Below are 24,319 nucleotides of genomic sequence, written 5' to 3' on the forward strand. Positions count from 1 at the left end.
TGCAAACAAAGCAAGGTTAGTATTTCAATATAAAGAGAACAATCTATAATGAAAATCAGTAAAAAGGAAAAGCATTAACATGGGGAAATGAATTAAACTATTCCATAAGCATTAAACCCACACAAATGTACCACAAGTATAATAAAAGCAAGGGGCAAAAGGTTGGGAAGGAAAAAGCAATTTCTAGAGGGTTCACACACAACAATAATAAGCACTGTTTTCTTATAATTGTTCTGTTTGTTTGTGAGCTGCCTTCAATCATACCCATCGATTCATTCACTGATGAGGCATAACAAAGAAAAAGATGAAACTTATGAGATATTATCTCAAATTATAGAAAGACATCAAACTTTCAAATTAGAATAAATAATTTGATCTCAAATGCCAAGAATGGGAAAGACTTGTGATTTCATCAATGTAAGGTACTCCCTAGGAGAGATTTCTTCTACCAATCAATTCTGCAATTTATAATCTTAGAAAATTGCTTAGGATCTTGAGAGGCTATAATTTGCCCAGGATTACATAGGCATGAGTTTAATTCTTTGATGCAAACTGTTTCCATTTAAATTTCTCTTGCTTGTTAAAAGAAGAAATTTTATAGTGAATAAAAAAGAATAGAAAAAGTTTCTGTATCAATTTTTCAATAAGTCATCAAATTTTTCTTATGTTTCCCAAAAGCCTTTCAGAAGTGTCTATAAAAATATCCCCAAAAATCCTTCTGAATTTCATAACTATAGGGAAAGTATTCGTTCGCCTTCTGAAGCTAGAGAGAAAGTAAGAAGTAGTAGACAGAGTTGCTGGTCTTGGGATTCAGAAGACTTAAATTCAAGACCTGCCTCTGGAACATACTAGCTATGTAATCATGGACAAAGCACTCACTTTCTCAATTTCCCAACTACCTCATAACAAATTCAAGTTAAAAACAAATTGTTGATCTGCATCATTAGGGTTAGATTCTACATAGGGAGTTCTCCAATTAATGAAATCAATGGTCTGCACAAAAATAAATTTTTCATATAAAATACAATTTTAGATGATACATCACTGAGTTGTCCTATTTAACAATTTATATATACTTTAGAAAACTTGGTATCATGCACCTATAGCATTTATAATAGATTAAATATAGCATTTGTAACCATTTCTATAAAAAACTTTGGACAACAGTCACCTAGTCAGGAATTTTGAATCCCATTTTAACATTGCTTTCTTATAATAACACTAAATATAAATCATTTCAATTTTCCTATAAGGGAGCCTCCTACAAATCTAAGAACAGACTGTTCAATTCTTTGCTCTGAAAAGTTTCTTTAAAGACCTACTGTTACGTTTCAAAAGCTTTAGTTGTTTTAACACTTAGATTCCTACATTTTCCAGAAATTTTAAACTTAAGGGTTATTCTAAGTAAACAGACCAGCACACTCAAATTTGCAAAATTCTACTGTTAGCTGACAGCAGCCTATTTATATTTAAAGAAACTTTTTTAAAAGGAAAAAAAAAACACTTGTCTTTAAAATACATCAGTTTTTCATAGATAAACAATGCAGTCTATAATCCTATATTTCATCTTCATGAGTTTTGTGACCAAATTAATTTTTCACCTGGTAGTCAACTTTCACGGAATTTACCTAGGCTGGTTACTTATGAAAGATAACACACTAATGCTGAGCCCATACTTTAAAATATACCAAATAAAATCAGAGTTGATGGGTGACAAACTGATATCTTGACTGCAAGTTAATGAATTAAGGAATAAGTCTGAAAAATTTCCCTTCATTCAGTATCTTTGTCATGGTTACTCTCCACTGAAAGATTAGGGATAAACTATAATTGAAGACTTTTAATCACTGTATGCATAGAATTCTTCATCAGTATATTTTCCTTGATGTAAGTAAGGTGTATGCTCTGGCAAAAGGGTTCCAAACATTATCTTCATAGAAATTCTCTCCAATATGAATACGATAACACTTATCAAAAGTTGAGCTTATTCTGAAGTCCTTTTCATATATTCAGTATGCTTTTGTTTCTTTCTGATATAGATTTTTCTGATATTGAGTAAAATGTTTTGGCTAAAAGTTTTCATATACCCAGAGGAGTTCTCTGTTATATTCAATGAATCAACTATAGCAAGCCAACACTTAATACCAGGCTTGCCTCAGTAAAAAATATAGTTCAATGCGTGGAAGAGTGAGTTGGGCACTAGAACCAAAATAATTAAGTGAAAGTAGGAAATAACATTAGGTGAGCAAAGGAATTACAGCACACAGAGACAACAAAAAGTTGAAGTCACAGATTCAGCCAGTGTTAAATATAATTATAAGCTAGTGGGAGGGAAGGGGGGGGGGGGAGAGAAACAGGATAGAAGGGTGAGAAAAAAAAATGTAATCATGAGCTGCAGTGTCAAGACAGCCAGGGAAAGCCAGGAAAATCAAACTTAGAGTTTTTGACCTTAAATTGTGTACTTTTTATGTTCTAATATGTCATCTTTTTTATGTTGGGTTGGCTAATGCTGGTCATGTTACTTTTTTATTCTTAAAAGCAAACAAATAACAGATGCCTATATTTTAACACTCATCAAATGTGAATTTCTGATGAAACAATTCACTCTCATAAGAAGTGCTTTCACATCTACTGTCATGTTTAGGGTTCCTCTCCAGTATGGATCCTCTGATGTTGAGTAAGAGATGAACTCCGATTAAAGGTTTTACCACATTCATTGCATTCATAGGGTTTCTCTCCACTATGAGTACTTTTATGGTGAATAAGGTGTGTCCTACAGCTGAAGGCTTTCTCACATTCATTACATTTATATGGCTTCTCTCCAGTATGAATTCTTTGATGTTGAGTAAGTTCTGTACTCCGACGGAAAGTTTTCCCACATTCATTGCATTCATATGGTTTCTCTCCTGTATGGATTCGTTGATGTTGAGTAAGGTGTGTACTCCATCTGAAGGTTTTACCACATTCATTGCATTCATAAGGTTTTTCTCCAGTATGAATCCTCTGATGTTGAGTAAGATGTGCACGCTGGCTAAAAGCTTTCTCACATTCACTGCATTCATAGGGCTTCTCTCCAGTATGAATTCTTTGATGTCGATTAAGGTCTGTACTTTTTCGGAAGGCTTTTCCACATTCATTACATTCATAGGGTTTCTCTCCTGTATGAATTTTCTGATGTTCGGTAAGGTGTGTACTCCAGCTAAAGGCTTTCGAACATTCACTGCATTCATAGGGTCTCTCTCCAGTATGGATTCTCTGATGTTGAATAAGATGTGCACGCTGGCTAAAAGCTCTCTCACACTGATTACATTCATAGGGCTTTTCTCCAGTATGAATTCTCTGATGTTGAGTAAGGTCTATAGTCCGTCTAAAAGCTTTACCACATTCATTACATTCATAGGGTCTCTCTCCAGTATGAATTCTCTGATGCTGAATAAGGTGTGCACGCTGGCTGAAAGCTTTATCACATTCATTACATTCAAAGCGTTTCTTCCCTGAACAAATTTTCTTATGTTTAATTAGGCCAGAATTCTCTTTGAAGTTCTTTCTGCACAGGTCACATTTATGACAATTCTCTCCCACAGAAACTTCCTGAGAAGCAGTAGCAGAGTTCAGACTGTAGCTTACTCGAAATTTATTAGATTTAGGGAGTTTCTTCTCAGTGAGGTTTTTCTTCTGAGTAACTTCCACTTGTTTCACTTGTCTTTCCTGGATTCCCTGTTGACAATTTGACTGACTATCACATTCCCAGGTTTTTCCTACTTTGGAAGACCAGAGACCACTCATGGTGATTCCTTCCTGGTGTGAGTTCTCTTTGGAAATGCCTTCCTTTGGAGCTGAATCTTTGGCTTCAGGCCTAGCTTCCTTGTCTGAAAGAAATGAAATGCAATGAGAATAGGAAAATTATAGTGCTAATAAGTATAAGGCATATTTGGTTTTTTCCACTCCATAAAATGTTCTTAGCAATTCTGGGAAGAGAATATGAAAAGAGTAGCAGTAAAAAAAATAGAACTGATTATAGGTAGAATTAATGCAACAAGAAAGGGGAACATAAAGAATCCACCAAACCAGATTGATAGAATGACCATTTTTAAGCACAGGGGATATGACTAGTAGAACATATCAAGGCAAGGAATCAAGATTAAAGGTTGTAGTCTTGCATCAAATTATCAGTCCTTCATCATCTCACTTTGATACAGTAGCAAGAACACCAAAGTTGGAGTCAGACAATTGAGAAGATAGTTATATAACCCTACAAAAGCAACTATCTCTGTGAACATAAATTTCTTCATCTCTAGTAACTATCTATCTATAGATTATATTTCACAGGGTTTTGTAAGTATTAAATAAGATCATCTAAGGCAGGAGTTCTTAACATAGAGCCTGTGAACTTTTAGAAAAATATTTAACTATATTTCAATTAATTAGTTTCCTTTATAATCCTATAAATTTTATTTTATGCATTTAAAAACATTGTTCTGAGAAACCAAAGGCTTCACCAAACTGCACAAGAAGTCTATGATTTAGAAAACATCATAACTTCTAATCTAAGGAAAATTATTTTTTAAATTATAAAACACTACATAAATAAGTTATTTTGTTCCAGAGTCCAGGATAGTCCCTTACACTCAGTAAATATCCTGCCTTGGATATTTACCATATGATCTTGGAGCAACTCAGCCTATCAGTCTTAGTTTCTTCATCAGCAAAATGAAGATAATAATTTTTTAAATACTTCATTAGATTATGGTGAGAAAAATGTTCAGCTCAGATTTCTCCTGATTTCCAATTCAATTTTTTTTTTCCTTAAGTGAGATAATCAGGTTTGATTTGCCCAGGGTCAAAAGTTACTCCGCATCCTGGATTTGAACTTAGATCCTCCTGACACCAAGGCCAGTGATCTATCCCTTGCATCACTTACCTGCACCTCTCCCTCTAACGCATTTTTACATGGCATGCCTCTTTGCAAAACCTTTATGGCTAAAAGATGATGTCCTCAGTCCTCAACGTGTACATATCACAAAACAAAGCCTTCAAAACCCTGCTGAAATTTATATTCCATTCTTCCACAAGTACTCTGTACTCTAGCCAAGTCAGTATCTTAATGATCCCAAACATGGTCCTCTCAACTCTTTACTTAAAACATACCTTTCCCTTCATCTTCAACAGTTCAAATTCTAAACATCCTTTGAAGTTCAGTTTATGTTTTACTAACTCAAAGAACAAAAACAATAATAAAAAAAAAAAAAAACCTCTATTCCCAATTTACTCCATAGATTTCCCTTTTAACATTAAGACTTCTATGACGGCTATATCTATTCATATCTGATTACTTGTAATAGGCTGCATGCTCCATGAGGACAAGGGTTATATATTATTCTTATTTATACTGACCATAAAATGTAGCACAAGATTTTAAGCACAGAAGGCTTTCAAAAATATATCCTGAATTGATTCCCTTGAATGATTTATATTAAGATTCTCAAATCTATATACCTAATTCTGGTTTCTCTCTTTAGTTCTTGTACTGCATCATCAACATTTTTAGTGGATATTTTATGAGCATCTTAAACTTAACACATCCAAAATAAATTTATCTTTTCCAAAACTCTCTTCTAAACTCTTCTACTATTGGCAAGGACACTAATATTCTCCCAGTTGCATAAGTTCCAAGTCTACCATCCTTGACTCTTCATCCTTATTCAGTCCACATATCCAATTAGTTACTAAATCTTCATCTTTCCTACCTTCACAGTAATTCATATAGCCTCCTCCAGAATTTAGGTCCTCACCACTTCTGACTTATACTACCACAATAATTTTTATTGATCTTCTTCCATTAAGACTCTTCCCACTCCCTTTCATGCAGTTACCAAAGTGATTTTCTTAAAATATAGTTCTAACCATGCTACAAAGACCTTTTACTTTCACCCCTCTCCCCAAAAAACCAATAGTTCCCTATTACTTCAAAAATTAAATATGAAGTACTTTGTCTACAACCTGGTTCCTTCCTATCTTTCCAGTCTTTTTACACATCAGTCCCCTCTATATAATCTTTTATCTAGTAAACCTATTTAGGAATAGCCTATTTGCTATTCCTCAAACATGACAAACTCTCCTATCTCTGAGCCTTTGCAATGTTCTCCCTTGTAACTTCTGCCTCTTAAAATCCCTGGTTTCACAACTCAACTATTATCTTCTCTTAGAGGCCTTTTCCAGTCCCCCAATTGCTAAAACCTTTCTATATAAGGTGACTTCCATCTAGTCTTCATGTATTTTTGTATACCTATAAAAATATTATGTATGTGTAAAACCCTTATTAGACAGACTCCTTGAAGTCAGGGACTTTTTTTATCTACCTTAGTATCCTCACAACACAGTAAAATGCTTCACACAAACGAAAAGCTTAATAAATATTTGCTAATTGAATATATCAACCACTCATCAACCAATCGTATAATATTGTTTTTAATGTTACCTAAATATTTTTATGTTAAATATTTAATACTTAAAAATGTTATGTGTTTATATTGTATCAAGGATATATTTTAACACATTTATTATATATGGGATTGCCTGTCATCTAGGGGAGGAAATATAGGGAGGGAGGGGAAAATTTGGAAAAGTGAATACAAGGGATAATGTAAAAAAAAAAAATTACCCATGCATATGTACTGTCAAAAAAAATTATAAAATTAATAAATTTTTAAAAGTTATGTATTATCATTCTTGAATTTTCAACTAGATTCTTATTTCTTAGAAGAAAATAAATGTTTGTTAAAGACTAATATACATAAAAATTTATGAATATAGGAAGTTATAGGATATATATTATAAAAGATAAATTAATTAACATTATTTCTTTGACTAAAAAAGGAGGTGGTCAATCATGTAATGAAAGCAAAGAATACCAGAAAGAAAACCTGTTACAATGAAAACTATGAAATAAATATCTAGGAAGTCTCCAGCATAAAAAGCAGATCCATTAATTCAACTAATTTTCATTCTACTGACCACCCTAACCTTCTGAAATATTCTGATCCATTCACTTTCAAGAAATTCTCTTTTCTATCTATCTACCACTCCTTATTTTCTTAATCATCATTGCAATCTTAGCCTGGACATTCTTCAGGAGTCTTAGTCCCTCTTTTTTTCTCTATATAAACTCCCCTCAAGATTTCAACTCCAATGGGTTAAACTTTACATCTTTTTGTAAATGATACTAATATATTTAACATGATACTGAACTCCAGCTCCAAATACCTATTTGAGATCTCTGCCAAGATCTATAGGCATCTCAAATTCAATTTGTTTAAAAACAACCTTCTCCTTCAACTTTCTTTGTTTCTATCAAGGAGATCACTATTATCCAAATCATTCAGATTCATTCTCAGCTGTGACTCTTCCCTCATCCTCAACACCTATGCTAATCATTTACTAAGATTGGCCCTATATAGCATCTCTCCACTTATATAACTACTATGCTATTTCAGACCCTCCTAACCCCTTACCTGAACTATTAGTATAGCCGCCTAAATGATTTCCTTGTTTCCAAGTTCTCCTACTTCCTATTTAACTTTCTCATAGGTACCAAAATAATTTATCTAAGATACAAGTAGCACTATATTACTTCTCTGCTCAAAAATATTGACTACTAGCTCCTCTGTCTATAGAATAAAATACAGATAAGATACCTTGACAATTAAAGATCTCCACAACCTGGCTCCTACCTACCATTACTACTGGATTCAGTCATTAATTACCATGCATTTATTAAGGACTCACTAAGTGCTAAGGATCTCCTAAGCATAGGAGATATCAACAAAATTAAAAATAATTCCTGTTTTAGTAGTTCAGCATGACTTCTTAACAATTATTTTCACAAATACTATATTCCAACCTGACTAGATTACTAGCTACTCCCTGAACTTGATAGTCCATCTCCCACCTCTTTTCATTTTCATAAGCCATCCTTCATTCCTAAAATGTATTCCCTCTTCATCTGTCTCTCAAAATTCTTCCTTCAAGTTTCAAACTTCCTCTGTAAAACCTTCCCCGATTTCCCCTTAGTAATTAGTATTCTCTCTCTCCTCAATTTTCCTATATTTTATGTGCATACATGCTGAACCCTTTCCCCAAGATAGAGTACAAGGATCCTGGAAAACAGGCATTGTTTCTTATTCTCAGCACTGCCACTTAATAAATGGATATGGAATTGAAATGAATTTGTGGAAGGATATGGGCAAGAATCTCAATAGTGAGAAGGCATAAAAAGGTGCAAGAAGTATAAAAAGTTGTACTATTATCATGGCTCTTTCAAAAAATTAAAGTACAAGATAAAACTTTATATTATATCATGTAGACTGTAACTGGTCTAGAAGTTGAGAAAATAGACAGTAAAGGAAGATTTTTAAGGAAGAGATAAAATGTAGGTAGGCATTAAAGGATGGGAAGAGTTTGGATAAGCAAAAAGGAAGGTGTTTCACAAAGAATAGAGAACATCTTCAAAGCCACAATTGTAGAAAGATATGGCTTCTAGAGAAAACAATAATAATACTAACTGGAAGAAAAGTTATTTGGGAGCTAATAAAGCAAAGTAAAATATAAATAAAAAACTTACAATAGTTGTTACAATAAGTCATAGTCCAAACTCAAATACCAAACTCTCCAACAGGAACACACTTTAAACTTTTGAATTAGGTTAACAATAGGGTAAAGAAACTCTCCAATATCCATTCTATGCTCTACTTCCTCAATTCTAAAAAGCTACTATATTGCTTAAGCTGCTTTTGCACTTGAGGTTCAGACATTTCTTATCAGTCTGGGGCACAGAGGTAGTGTTCCTATTCCTGTTTTCGGTGTAATTTTTACAGAGTTGCAAGTTAATAGCTACATTAATTGTGCTAGCTTGGAAGTCATTTAGGTCTATCAGCAGAACAAAAGGGAATTATTTGGGAGGCCAAACAAAGAATTTCATAAATCCAGTTATGAAGTGATATGTACTATGCCTACATGGTTGGTGGCTGAATAGACACTAAAGGACAAACCTTGGGGAAAATGTTTCAAAGAAAGAAAACAGCAGAACTGGAAAAAAGATTGAACAAAAGGGACAAAGATAGGAAGTATTCAAACTGAATCCTATTTTAAAGCTGGTCTAGTGGTACCCTAAATCAGAAATGTAGAATTTGAGAATGGGTGCTAGACTGGAGCTAGAATGTAAAAATAAGTTTGATTTTTCACATATTGAGTTTCAGCAGACAATAGGAATTCAAATAAAAATGTCTTATAAGTAGTTTAAATGATAACTCTGAAATATAGAGGAGATAACCAAGAGAGAAATATATCTTTGAATTATCAGTATAGAAGGAATGGTTGAAGAAATCCTATATCTCTGTAAGGAAAGATAGAGTGCTAATAATAAAGCATTAAGGGATGCCTAAAATTAGATGTCTTAAAAAAAAAATAGAAAGAGGTAAGAAGAGACTACAGCAATAAATGAAAAGGAATTTTCTTCTTTCCCAGGTGAGCCTCATAGACATATTCTCAGATGTCACCAAAATTAGCCTAGTGTAGTATGCATTGCCCATCCCAACCTGACTAGTTTAAATCACTTCCCTGACTTCTTCCAATCACCCAAAGAAAGAAAAAAATTAGAAAGGGCCTTCCCCCAAGGAGTCCTCCTATGTCACAGGAAAAGGATACAACATATCTCCTCAGTACCAACACCAGAGCTGTTGACCCAGAAGTAGACACAAAATCTTACAAAGGGTCAGCTGAGGAAAGGATCCAAGACATTGCAGTGGTGGGGCTCCTCCAGGTCCAAAGTTCTGCACAAGCATCTCAGCTACAGAATCATACACAGTCTGTACTCTGCAAAATACCCTTTCCAGCATGCTGGGAAGAGGTGAGAGAAAGTGAAGGGGAGGAGTATAACAATGGTATTACCAGTGTCAGACCCTGCCAAAACAAGACATTGATTAAAACAGATCTAATATGCTGACAGAAGCTAAAGAAAGCATAGTTTTGGCTGTGTTGCATAATGCCAGGATCTTTGCTCCTTAATGACTTGAAATTATAATGCCATATTACTTCTCAATAACAGCTGCAAATCCCTAAACTCCAGAACATACTTTGCTAGAATGCTGTTAATGTTGGTTGATTAGTTGGTGTGTTTCTCATTGTTCAAGTACTTCCCATTAACTGCAAAGTTTCATGCCAAAATGTTTTAAATCAACTGCAAGATAGAAAGAAAGAAAAGAAAGAAAGAAAAATCTGAGCCAGTACTCAACATGTCAAATAAAGGGTATGGGAAGATTCAGACAAGATAACTTCTATAAGAAAAAAAAAATCTGTGAAGACATTTACATTAACTGTTCTGGGAAATGTGGGAGAAAGGGCCATATGGAAGGGATTCCGAAGACAATGGAAATGGAAGCCTTTAAGGAAAGGCTGTAAAACTAAAGAAATCAGCTGTGAAAGAAGTGAAAGAGAGGGAAAAACAGTCAAGAAAGAAGATGACAGAGAATGTGACAAGAATCAAAAGGTTAAGAAGGCAAGAAGTGATGGGAATTACAGGAAATGTTCAGTTTAAAGAAGATAAATAATACCTCTTCTAATACCAGAGGAAAGTTATCATTCTTTCCATTAAGTTCAATCTTCCCAATTTTCAAAAATGAGAAGGGCTATGATGTGGAAGAAGATTAGGCTTCCATCTTTATATATAGTAAAAGATCAGAGTGGGAATCATAAGGAAGATTTGAACACAATATAAAGAACTCTCTAGCAATTAAAATGGAATAAGCAAAGGAATGAAATCTTTGTCCCTGGAAGTGCTCACTTATCAAAAATATTACAGAAGAGATTCTTACATTTGGTATAGAATTAAAGTGATTTCTAACATTACTTCCAACTCTAAGCTTCTACAATACTTTGAGGTGGAGTCCAGGGCTCTGGTAGAATATAGTAAGTGGCATCATTCATTTCCAATATTACACCCTTTATGATTTACCTATCTTGTCTCTCATTTCCCTGAAGTTTCTGGTTTGGGGAGGGGAGGAGTGCAGTTTGGGAGGAAGAGAGGTTTTACTTTCTACTTACTTGAACAAGTACATCTTGAGGTTCCGCTTTCTATCATCCATGGCTCTCTTCCTTTTTCTAACTGGGTAATCATATTTGGTTTGGAAATGTGATGCCCTACTCAAAAAGAAAGACAGAAATTGAATGTTTATTATGGAATAAAGAATAATTCCAGAGTTCATTTCCAGGGTTTTCTGAAAGATGCTGAAGAATTAGAGAGATAAAACATCACATAGGCACACAAAGTAGCTTCCCATTTTAATTTCCATACCATAAAGGCCTTTCATCTGTTAGCCAAAAAACAATATCAGAATCTAATAAAAGGTAAAAGAAACATTCTATTTTGTTACCCAAAAGAGAGCTTGCAATTTATTTAACTCAAGCTTAAATTCAGTAAGGATTTTAGAAGTTTCACATATTTTAACTCTTAGAGACATAAATGCATTTCAAATACAGTTTCTGAATATTAAATCACTATCTTACCTAATGAGACCAGGTTCCTATAGTTCTCCAGCATAACTTCCCTGTATAGGTCCCTCTGACCAATGTCCAGGTGCCTCCACTCCTCCCGGGTGAAATTCACAGCAACATCCTTGAAAGTCAATGACTCCTAAAATATCAAAGACATTTCTATTCAACCATCTCCCAAAATACTCTTGAGGAGAACTGAGAAGATCCCAAGGGCAGAACCAGAAATAATAGTTAGAAGTTATAAAGTGGTCAACTTAGGCTTGATGTCTAAAAACCTTATTATCGCTGTTCAAAAGAGGAATAGGATGCCTTATGAAGTAGAGTTCTTCAAACAGAAACTGGATAACTACTTGTCAGTTTTGTTTCCTTCATGTATAGATCATTCTAGAGGCTTAAAAGGTTCTCCCAATCCTCAAATTGTTTGACTCTATGTTTTAGTTTTGGTTTTTTGACATAAGCATTTGTATCTCAGGGATATGAGTATACATATGTACATGTTTTTCTTTTTTTTCCCCTTTTTTTTTGTACATCTATTTTAACAGATATAGTAACTAATATTTAGATGTTGAATTCCTGAAATATCTGGAGGTTTCATGAAATAAAACAATATGTTACTGAAAATTTCTATTGATAAAAAATAAAAATCTTTATTGACTTCTAAATATACTTTTTAAAAGATCCTGATAATTTCTCAAAACAGAATTTGCAAATCCTAGCATACATGATAGCATAGCTATCATGATGATAAATTTGATTCTTAAAAATTTCACACTAATACACTCTTATAAATTCACTAATATACAAAACAAATTAAAGTCAATTTGGGAAATAGTGGGACTAGCTCCTTAGGATTCAGGAAAAGACTTATCTACAAAACAGCATTTGAAAAAACTGAAGATTTTGAGAGGCAGAGATAAGGAGGGAAATATTCCTAGACATTCAAGAAAGCTTGTGTAAAGCCCCAAAAGAGATCAGAGAATGAGAGAAATATCCATTTCATACAAAAATAAACAAGTTCTCCTTGTGGTGGCATAAAACTAGTAACTAAGAAAATATACAATAATTGTATATACCAAATGAAGTACTATTGTGCTTTGTGAGCAATGAGGAAATACATGATTTCAAGAAGACATGGAAAATTTTATATGAACTGACATAGAGTAAAGCAAATAGAATCAGAGTAATTTTTACTACATCACTATTATGAAAATAAACAATACTGAGGATTTTACAAACTGAAAAAAGAATTAAAGAGGCAAAACCAAAAGAACAATTTATACAATGACAATAACACTATAACAACAAACAGATCTGGAAGTTTTAATAAATATGATCACTATAATGGCCATTCATAATTCCAAAGGACCAATAATGAAACATGATATCCATTTAGAGAGATGATAGATTTATAATGCAGAATTAGACATGTATATTTTTATTTATAGTCACGGGGTAATTTGTTCACTTGACTATGCATATTTGTTACAAGATATTTGGTTATTTCTTGCCCTTTTTACAAATGAGATGAGAATGTAAAGAAAAAATTAGATTTTTGTTCATTTCAAGAAAGCTCAGGGGGTAATACAGATGCACATACTTTCTTTTCTTTTTTTTTTTTCCTCAATTAATTATTTATTTATTTTAAAATTATACCTTTTTATTTACAAAATATATGCATGGGTAATTTTACAGCATTGACAACTGCCAAGCCTTTTGCTCCAATTTTTCCCCTTCTTCTCCCCACCCCTCTCCCCCAGATGGCCCGTTGATCAATACATGTTAAATATGTATAAATTAAATAAAATATATGTATACATGTCCAAACATGTTACTTTGCTGTACAAAAAAAATCCAACTTTGAAACAGTGTACAATTAGCCTGTGAAGGAAATCAAAAATGCAGGTGGACAAAAATGGGGGTATTAGGAATTCTATGTAGTGGTTCATAGTCATCTCTCAAAGTTCTTTCACTGGGCATAACTGGTTCAGTTCATTACTACTCTATTGGAATTGGTTTGGTTCATCTCAGTGTTGGAGAGAGCCACGTCCATCAGAATTGATCATCATATAGTATTGTTGTTGAAGTATGTAATGATCTCCTGGTCCTGCTCATTTCACCAGCATCAGTTCATGTAAGTCTCTCCAGGCCTTTCTGAAATCATCTTGCTGGTCATTTCTTATAGAACAATAATATTTCATAATATTCATATACCACAATTTATTCAGACATTCTCCAATTGATGGGCACCCACATAGTTTCCAGTTTCTAGCCACTACAAAGAGGGCTGCCACAAACACTCTTGCACATACAGGTCCCTTTCACTTCTTTAAGATCTCTTTAACACTGCTGGATCAAAGGATATGCAGTTTGATAACTTTTTGAGCATAGTTCCAAATCATTCTCCAGAATGGCTGGATGTATTCATAATTCCACCAACAATGTATCAGTGTCCCTGTTTTCCCACATCCCCTCCAATATTCTGCATTATCTTTCCTAGTCATTCTAGCTAATCTGATAGGTGTGTAGTGGTATCTCAGAGTTGTCTTAATTTGCATTTCTCTGATTAATAATGACTTGGAGCACAGATGCATACACTTTCACATGAAGTCACTGTGTCATCAGTTTTATGTAACTGTTTTGCCTTGTTAAAAATGACCTCTCACAAAGGAAGAGAAATCTATAATTATTTAATATCAAAACTAAACTAAACTGAAAGTGGTCAAAAAAGAAAAAAAAAAAAAAGAAAGAGGAGAAACAGCAAGGAGGCTAGTTGAGTTGGAATACAGAGTATATGAAGGGGAATAACAAAAAACAAGACTGGAAAGTAGGAGGGAGAACAGGTAGGAAAGTATTTTAAATGCCAAACAGAAAAGTATTTTATTTTAGAAGTAATCCCTACCACCACTGGTAGAGAGTGGAGATAAGATTCTGGGAAGATGGCAGAGTAGATTCAGAAAATTCCAACCTCTCCAAATTTCCTTTACAAACAAGACAATACAGCACCTCAAGGTAAATTTAGAGGGCAAATTAAGCAAGAGTTGGGGCACAGCAGTGATCCTCCTGGGACTACTGTAGAAGACCCAAGAAACATGATTTGGCCTAAATGAAGAACTATCTTCTGAAACAACAAGCTCTGGGAGCAGCTAGGTAGGGTAGTAGCCTCAGCCTCAGGGAGTCAGCAAGGGAAGAATAAAGTACTCTGTAATGCTGAGATATGCCAGGCCTGATTGTGCTGCCCAGTGGAAGGTGAAAAGGAACTAGCACACACTTAGTGAGTACAGAAATTGAAAGCATTTCTAGTCATATGAAAAAAAAGTGCTCTAAATCATTATTGATCAAAGAAATGCAAATTAAGACAACTCTGAAATACCACTACACGCTTATCAGATTGGCTAAGATGACAGGAAAGATAATGACAAATGTTGGAGGGGATGTGGGAAAACTGGGACACTTATGCACTGTTGGTGGAATTGTGAATGGATCCAACCATTCTGGAGAGCAATTTGGAACTATGCTCAAAAAGTTATCAAACTGTGCATGCCCCCTTTGATCCAGCTGTGTTTCTATTGGGCTCATATCCCAAAGAGATCTTAAAGGAGGGAAAAGATCCCACATGTGCAAAAATGTTGTGGCAGTCCTTTTTACGTGACAAGAAATTGGAAACCTAGTGGATGCCCATCAATCAGAGAATGGCTGAATAAATTATGGTATATGAATGTTATGGAATTTTATTGTTCTATAAGAAATGACCAGCAGGATGAATACAGAGAAGCCTGGAGAGACTTACGTGAACTGATGCTAAGTGAAGATAGCAGAACCAGATCATTGTACATGGCAACAAGATTACAAAATGATCAATTCTGAGGGATGTGGCTCTCTTCAACAATGAAATGATTCAGACTATTTTCAATGATCTTGTGATGAAAAGAGCCATCTATGCCTAGAGAGAAGAGTGTAGGAACTAAATGTGGTTCACAACATAGCATTTTTACTCCTTTTGTTGCTTTTTGCTTGCATTTTATTTTCTTTCTCACTTTTTCCTGTTTGATTTGATTTTTCTTGTGCAGCAAGATAATTATATAAATATGTATGCAGTATATTGAATTTAATATATATTTCTATGTTTAACATATATTGGATTACTTGCCATCTAGGGGAAGGGGTGGAGAAGGGAGTTTGGAGTATATCCTAGAAACATTTTACACCTCAGCTGATGCAAAAACAACAACAACAACAATAACAGGAGTGGTAATCATGAGATCAGACACAGTCAAAGCTAAAATAAATTTAATTAAAATAGATAAATAGAAAATTACATTATGGCACGAAGTACCAAAGATAATGAAGCAATATTAATACTAAACTTACATGCAACAAATACTATAGCATTTAAATTTTTAAAAGAAAAATTAAATGAATTACAGGTGGAAATAGTAATACTACAACAGTGGGGAACTTTAATCTTCTCTCAGAACTAAACAAATCTAACAAAAAAATTAAGGAAAAAGTTAAGGAAGTGAAAAGAATTTTAGATAAGGCAGATATGATAGTTATTTGGAGAGAAATGAATGGAAATACAAAAGGAATATATCTTTTTCTCAGTGGTACATGTTACCTTTACAGAGACTGATCATAAATTAGAGCACAAAATTTTATAGCTAAAAGAAAAACAAAAATACCAAATGCTGTTTACAGGCTATTATGCAATAAAAATTATACTTAACAAGGGACCATGGAAATATTAAAAAAAAAAAAAACTAATTGAAGAATAAACAACCTACTTTTAAAGAATGTATGGATTAAAGAACAAATAACACAGTCATTATTTTCATTAAAGAAAATGACAATAATGAAACAATATATCAAATTCTATGGGATATAGCAAAAGTAATTATACTTTTGCTATATCTTACTGCTTATATCAATAAAAAAGAGAAAGCTGACTGATAAACTGAGTATGCAATTAAAAAACTATAAAAAAAAATAAACTTTAAATCCCCAATTAAACACTAAATTAGAAATCCTAAAAATTAAAAGGTAAAATTAATAAAACAGAGTATAAGAAAACAATTGCATTAATAAATAAAACTAGGAGTTGCTTTTACAAAATAAATAAATAAATAAGATAAACCATGGGTAAATATTATTTAAAAAGAGAAGAAAACCAAATCCCTAGTATCAAAAACAAAAAAGGTAAATATACCACTAAAAAGATGAAATCAAAGCATATAATATTACAAGGAGTTATTTTTCCCAATTATACACTATTAAATTTAACACAATTGAAATGGAAAAATATTTACAAAAATACAAGTTCTCTAAATTAATAGAAGAAAAAGACTATCTAAATAGACCATATTTTAGGAAACAAATTGAACATGCCATAAATGATCTAAGAAAAAAAGCAACAAGACCAGATAGGTGTATGAGTGAATTTTATCAAATACTTAGAGACCAACTACTTCCAGTATTAAACAAATTAGTTGGAAAAAAAGGCAAAGAAGAGGTCCTAATCTACTAAACTCCTTTTATAAAAAACAAATATGATACTGATACCCAGACCAGGAAAAGTAAAAACAGAGAAAGAAAATTATAGAACAATTTCATTATTTTGAATATGGATGCAAAAATCCTAAATAAAATACTAGCTAAAAGATTACAATAACATATTACAAAGATTACACATTATGACCAAGTGGGATTCATGTTAGAAGCAGAATGAGATAAAAATCTTTTATAAATGATATGATGATATGCTTGGAAAATTCTATTCAACTAAAAAGTGAAATAATTAATAATTAATAACTTTAACAAAGTAGCAGGATATAAAGTAAACCCACATAAATCATCAGCTTCTTATGTATCAATAAGAGGATCCTACTGGCAAAGATAGCTAGAGTTACCCCATTTAAAATAATTCTAGATAGTACAAAATATCTGGAAATACACCTATCAAAACAGACCCAGGATCCATATGAACAAAAATAAAATCAGACTTAAATAAATGGAGAAATATTAATTGTTCATAAGTTGGCAGAATCAATATAATAAAAATTATAATCTTATCTAAATTAATCTATATATTTAATGTCATCCCAATTAAATTACCAAAAATGTTTTACAAAGCTAGAGAAACTAACAATTAAATTAATTTGTAGGTCAAGAATATTAAAGGAATTAATGGGAAAACATGCATAAAAGAAGGTTGTGTAGTACTTGTTAATGTGAAACTATCAAAACTATCTAGTACCATATAAGAAACAGAAAGATAGTGCAGTGGAACAAACTGCAACAAAGGATTACAATAATTCAGTGTTTAACATGTGTAAAGACTTTTAGAATAAGAATTCATTTTTGGTAAAAATTGGGAAACCTGGAAAGCAGTCTGGCAGAATTTGGCAAATACCATTTATCATGATAAAGTCAAAAATGGATAAATGACCCAGATATAAAGAGAAATATTACAAGAAAATCTGAAAAACTTCGAGCATTCTATTATAAAGTTGAAATAAGCAGAGACTAGAAAAACAACAAATTTTCCTCTCAGGCTAAAGTGTAACACAATTGGAATGAAGTATCCCTCTAAAAAGGCAGTAAGTTACTCTATAAACTTAAAGAGCAAGAAAACTATTTAGGTATGCTTGAGGAGGGAAAGCCATTTCTTTCAAGGACTCTTTACATAATTGGATAATTATTTTCATATAGTTAGACAGCCATATCCATCTTTATTACTAAGATCACCGTTCTGCCAACCTTCATGTGTAGAAACTCTAAACTTATCTTTTGACTATTTCCTTACTTTTTATCCTTTTATCTGCTTCTTCTGCACACTACTTTCATCCTATTATCTACCTTCCTCATCTGTCCTCTACCCTCACCTCAGTCCCTAACCCTCTGACTTCTTAAAAATACTCAAAAATCAATATTCAAATGTTTCTAGGATATACTCCAAACTCTTTAGGGTAGTATGTAAGGCTCTCCAAAATCTAACCTTATCCTACAGAATTAACTTATCTCCTACTACTCCCTAAAATCATATTCAATAAATATTTATTAAGTATATTCAAAACCATATGAAAAAAATTTGTTTTAGGAATAAGAAATTAAAAGATTAAAACAACAGTCTGCTTCCAACATAGCCACAAAAGTTAAATCAGACTTAAGATGAATTAAGAAAGGGCCCAGGATTAGAAACATGACAACCTGCTTTCGCCTACCCTTGTCACATTTTTTATTTCATGTTTAATGTTTAATTCAGGGTGCTATATTTTAGAAAGGGTCTTCATAAACTGGGGAGCATTCAAGAGGGTATCCAGGATAATAAAGGACCCCAAAGTTATTATACACAAGAAACAACTGAAGGAAATAAAAATATTTAGGCCAGAAATGAGAGGACTCAGAGAACATGACACTCTTTAAAAGAATGTCAAGTGAAAGAGGGATTTAATTTATTCTGCCTAGCTCCACAGGACAGAACTAGGAGCATTGGCTGGAAGTTGCAGAGGGAAAACCAGGCTTACTGTCAGGAAAATCTTCCCAGAGGTTAGAAAATGAAATGTGTCAATTTATTAAGAATGAATCATTCCCCAGCTGATAAAGGACAAGAGGAGGCAATTTTGGGAAGATGAAATCAAAGCTACACATATGTAGCCGTAGGAAAAAATGCTTTAAATCATTACTGATTAGAGAAAAGCAAATTAAAACATCTTTCAGATACCATCTCAAATCTATTAGGTTGACCAAAATAACAGAAAGGGAAAATGATCAAGTACAAAGAACCTATAAACAAAGATGCTAACCATCATCCAAAGAAAGAATTGCTATATGGAAGTACATAGGAGGGAAGGAAACAGCTTCAAACTTAAAATGTAATCACCACCACGCTCCAAAAAGGAAGGAAAGGAGAGAGGGAGAATGGAGGAAGGGAAGAGAAGAAGGAAGGAAAAGAAGTAATAGGGGGGAGAGGGAGAAAAAAAAGGAGGGGGCAAAAGAAAGAAGGCAGGAGGGAGGAAGCAGAAAGGAGCAGGGGGACAGAAGAGAGGAAGGAACAAAAACTTTAAATTTAAAAAAAAAAATGGAGAGCACTTCGATACCATCCATCCTAACACAAGCTTAATGAAACTACAAGTTCATTTAGGGAAAGACTTCATTTCTTCCTATACTTCTTTTGTTTCAATCATTGGCATTAGCATGCATGTAGTAGACTTGCATAATCTGTTGAATATAAGAAGGGATATTGGACAGAAAAAAATTGAGTAAAAGAAGGCATTAAGATAATTGGAAAAATTCTCTATTAGTCCTGAAGAGTACACTTTGGATTCATGTTCCTGGAAAGGATTTTGCTCAGGACAAGGGAAAAAAATGTTTTAACCTTCTAGAATCCCAGAAGTCCTAAGATTAGGAAAAGAAATCCCCAACTCACCTGAGCTCTGGCTCTTGACAGGCCAGATATCAATCTTCCCAGCTCCTCTGTGGGCTTCTCTTGGAGGGGGACAAAATTTTGAATAGGGAGGTCTGGCAAAAGAAAAGGGAATCATGAAGTAATACCATTCTAATACATAAGCTTCCAAAATCTACAAATTATTACATCCTATTTCAATGCAACCCACACACTTCTAAGAAGTAGGTCAAAGGTAGTTCTGACCATATCCATGTCTAGAATCAGAGAAAGTTAACAGTGTCCATGTATTCCTAGCATGTTCTAGAGCATAGAAACCTACCTAATCTGGATGAAAGGACACATAGCTCTGTCCTATGTGCTTTGTGATTCAGAATATGTAACCCAAACTCTCTATGCCTTCCTGTCTAATTTAATTATTATTCTAATCCCTTTTCTAGTTCAGAGAATACATGTGGAATCAATTTGTTGAATTTGGAGAAGTAGGAGCTCCAATATCAAATCAAACAAGCAATCAACAATTATCTGTCAAGTACTAGATAAGTACCTGGCAACATGCCAGGTACTGTGATCCAAAGACAAATTATTCAGGCTCTCCTAGAGCTTACATTCTATCAAATGTAAATTAATTTAACTATTAAAGGGATAATGTGTTAAAACTAAAAAATTAAAGTCAATATGACAGTCTTATACAGGACCTTAGAGATTACCAACTCTACATCACATTAGAGTTTAATTACAACTTGTTCAAGATCTCAAAGCTAGTAAATATGTATCAGTTTGGCTTTTTGAACTCATATCCCCTCCCTCTGGATGAAGCACTTTTTACTTCTGATTCTAATTGTGTGACCAAATAACTATAAAATAATAACAATTTGACCTGAATCTCAGGTTTCCAGTATTCAAATGGAGATGATAATAAGCTTTTAAAAATAGCGAGTTGAAACAAAATTAGGTGATTGGAATGTTTCTTATCAAGGAAGAGGACAGAAAGAGAATGTTCTCTGCTTCAAGGTTCTACAAAAAGTAGAGCTGCTGAGTCTTCAACGCTCCAGACAATTGGCTCAGACTGGCAATCCATATCTCCAGAAAGAATTTACAAAACAGTGAATTCCTTATATCCATGAAATTTCTTATCTGGCCAAAAAAAAAAAGGAGACACATACAAATGCAATGGCCTTTCCCCCATACATTTGGGACAATATCTCCCAAGGCAGGCTCTCCCTTGCATCATCCACCTTCTGAGAAAAGGGAGGTGGGAAGGGCAGAGTTGGATGGAGTAGAGACTGCCAACTCTCAAGCAAGACTTCAATTTGGGTCAAAAAGCTGCACGCTGAAAACTTCTCTATATCACCGATTTTGTGCATCAGGTTTTTGTTTCTAATTCCTTTATTTTTTTTTAGTAAATGCTCCTTTTCAAAAATATCTTTTTCTCAACTAGATGAAGGGGGAAAATATTTTTCACTTGATCTTAGCCAGAAGACAAAGAAGTAACTCCACAGCCGGCATGGACAGAGAGGGCAAAGTCACCAACTTGGAACCCAGAGAACGCCATGGAGCTAGGACACACAAGTGCGTGGGATGTGAGAAGGGTCATCGGCCACGGGTCCTGGATTCCTTCAGTCTATTCCCTCCCAGCGCTCCCACATCCTCTGGCCACTTCTCACCTCTCTCCCCGAGCGCCGGGGCCAGACCTTTCATGGTCACTGCTCGACTCCCAGCTGTTTCCCAGGAAATGACGACTCCTGGATCCTGGAAGAAGGATTAGGCTTCCCCTCAGCCCCAACAGCTCCAAGCCCCGCTCCTACCCCGACACCAGCCTCTCCTAGCCCGAACTCCCGGGGCAGGTGCAAGGGCCCGGGGTCAGAACCTACAAATGCGAGAGGCGGTCAAATGGAACCAGCACTTTTATTATCTGGGGGCTGAGCTCCGCCCAAGGGGGGGAAAGGGGCGGGGCAGGGGACTGTCAATTACCTGGGGCTGACTAGGCCGCCAGCCCTCGGGGCCGCGTGAAATTCGAGACGAGGGCCTGTGAGAGGGTCACAGAGACCAGCACTCCAGGCTCTCGCCTCGCCCCACTCTCCAACCCCCGCCTCGTGACCTATAGTTCTGGGCACGAAGGTATTTATTACACTCCCCCACCCCACCCCCACCTCCCCAGACATTCTAGGTGAGCTAGCGAAGATCGGGCCAGCTTGGGCTTTTTTTTTTTTTTTTTTTTTCTGCGTCCCCCGGGCCAGTGCTCCAGGACAGCCACCACATAAGTGCCGGTAGGCCGACAGACAGACAGACTGACGGAAGGGCAGAATACAGCCCCTCACCTGGCGCGCGCGCACACGCTCGCATACGCGCACAGACTCATACGCTCACACACGCGCACACAGTCCCCTTCCCTCCTGAGGGTCCAGAGAAGGCCCGGCACTAGCCCCCGCAACTTGGCGATCAGGGACCGGAAGTCCCCATCTCTCTAGTCGGGCTCTCACCCTCCCTTCGGGGCCTGAGAGCAACAGGCGCGAGGGTCGCAGGTCCCGGGACCAGAATAACCGCGAGGAGCGGAGAGGAAAACAAAGGTGCGTCAAGTCCAGGCCCACCCGAGGCTCGGCCTGCGCCTGCGCCGCCACCTGTCTCCGGCCCAGACGAAGATTTCTAGAGGATGCCGCAAACCGCAGTCCAGTCCCGAAAGGATAGGAAGATCCCCGCGGCTCCGACCCAAAGGGGTTCTCTCTGTGGGCTTGTGGGAAATGAAGCCTGATCGCATGGATAAACCTTAGCTCGAAGGATTCTGGGAATTGTAGTCTGGAGATTCCTCGCCACACTTCAAGCGACTGAAAAGTGTAAATCATCAAATTCTCTAACCTTTCTCTGCGCAGTGTGACACTACCTACGTTATGATCAGTCATAGATTTAGAACTGGAAGGGAGCTCAGAGACTATCTAGAACAACCTACTCATTTTACAGAAGAAGAAACTGAAGTTCAGGGAGGTTCTGTGATTTTTCACAACGTCCCACAAGTAATGTCAGATATGGGATTTGAACACAGTTTGTTATTTGCCGATCAACATTGTATCTATTGTATTTCTGTACACTTCCATCCTTCATACAAAATGTAACATTTTTGTCTTATGATTGACTAGTTTATGAGCCTTTGGTTTGCTAAAAACACTCAGTTCTTTTTCATAAAAATTAAGAACCAGTCACTACTGTGGTCACTATCATTAGTTCTAAAATAATGGACAAGCATAGCAATGACTACTACAAATACACCTAATATAAGAAAAAATAACACATACGTGTGTTAATATCAAATCTGACCAGAACTGATAAGATGCACAAAAGATAATCCTAGAAAATTCTCCTGACCATCCTCCCAGAGATAGAGTTCTAGAGGAAATGCAGTTTCTCCCATCATCGAAATTTCTGGCAAGCCTAACTAGGCAGCTGTGCTTTTTATAATCTTCAGTGGCTTAGCTGAGTGAAGCATTTTCCAAAAGCAATTAATGACATTAAGGCTCCACATCAGTGATCAGCTTTGAAAGAAATCCATTATTAGTCATCCTTAAATATTCCCCCACCCCAATGATAAGAACAAAGCTCACTTGTCTCTTAAAAGCACTGATGCAGGTTACAATTATTTGTCCCCATTTGTCACCTCTTCCTATCCCCACAAAATATAATTTTAAAAAAATGCCTAAGGATTTTAGACCACTGTATATTCAAAAATCAGACAATAGTACTTGAAGAAAGCTAATATAAACTTAGGCTGCATTAGAAATATAGTATCCAGAATGGAGAGTTAGTCTTTCATTGCCTCTGTTCTGGGCACATCATATCTGGAAAACTATCTTGAGTTCTACAAACCACATGTAAAGGATGATGACATGTGGTAGTTACCTTAAAGAAGATAACTAAATGGTGAGAGGGTTTGGACCAAACCACCTGATGATCAGTTGAAAGAAATAGGCATGTTTAACTTGAAGAAAAGATATAGTAGGAATATAACAATTTCTAAGCATTTGAAAAAATACTACAAAGGAGAGCAAATAATTTGGTATAGTTGAAAAAGCATTGAATTTGTATGAGAAAATTTTTATTAAAAACCCAGCTCTGCTTACTTTACACCTCTGTGTTCCTTTTCAAAGGACTCAAGATTTTAGATTTCATTTTCAGTAATGTGAAAGCACATTTCTTTGTGGCCCTAGAGAGTAGTTCTAGAGGAAAAAAAAAAAAGGGTAGAAATTCCCAGAACAAATTTGTTCTGGAGTGGACTTCCTCAGGAGAAAATGAGTTTCTCATCACAGGAAATCAAGGGAAAACAATAATCATTTGTACATTATTTTGTAGTGGTGCTTTCTCTACAAGTAAAGGTTTTTCCAG

General features: G+C 35.1%; 1 protein-coding gene across 3 annotated transcripts; it reads right to left on the reverse strand.

Moving 5' to 3' along the window:
* Window positions 1-24,049, reverse strand: LOC141554566 (uncharacterized). 3 transcript variants are annotated; one of them, XM_074286577.1, is made up of 6 exons: window positions 22,567-24,049; window positions 21,613-21,697; window positions 19,970-20,061; window positions 11,560-11,686; window positions 11,098-11,193; window positions 1-3,869 (listed from the first exon to the last, which is right to left on the reverse strand). In XM_074286577.1, the coding sequence occupies exons 1-6, from the start codon at window positions 22,843-22,845 to the stop codon at window positions 2,641-2,643; spliced, it is 1,908 nt and encodes a 635-aa protein (XP_074142678.1). In that variant the 5' UTR covers window positions 22,846-24,049; the 3' UTR covers window positions 1-2,640. The 3 variants fall into 3 exon arrangements, with proteins under 3 accessions (XP_074142678.1, XP_074142677.1, XP_074142676.1); XM_074286576.1 differs by having other exon boundaries at window positions 22,537-24,049; XM_074286575.1 differs by having other exon boundaries at window positions 22,429-24,049.
* Between the last annotated feature and the right edge of the window lie 270 nt (window positions 24,050-24,319).

The sequence above is a fragment of the Sminthopsis crassicaudata genome, chromosome 2 (assembly GCF_048593235.1).
Source record: "Sminthopsis crassicaudata isolate SCR6 chromosome 2, ASM4859323v1, whole genome shotgun sequence".
Lineage (NCBI taxonomy): Eukaryota > Metazoa > Chordata > Mammalia > Dasyuromorphia > Dasyuridae > Sminthopsis > Sminthopsis crassicaudata.

What these genes read in the sequence shown, in the direction of transcription:
- LOC141554566 (XM_074286575.1), bottom strand. Translation starts at nt 22,845, where the DNA reads ATGACTGATCATAACGTAGGTAGTGTCACACTGCGCAGAGAAAGGTTA. An exon ending in TCTCAGGCCCCGAAGGGAGG is followed by an intron (nt 21,698 to 22,428) that starts GTGAGAGCCCGA and finishes TCCTTCTTCCAG; the next exon opens with GATCCAGGAGTCGTCATTTC. An exon ending in CCCGGCGCTCGGGGAGAGAG is followed by an intron (nt 20,062 to 21,612) that starts GTGAGAAGTGGC and finishes TTCTTTTGCCAG; the next exon opens with ACCTCCCTATTCAAAATTTT.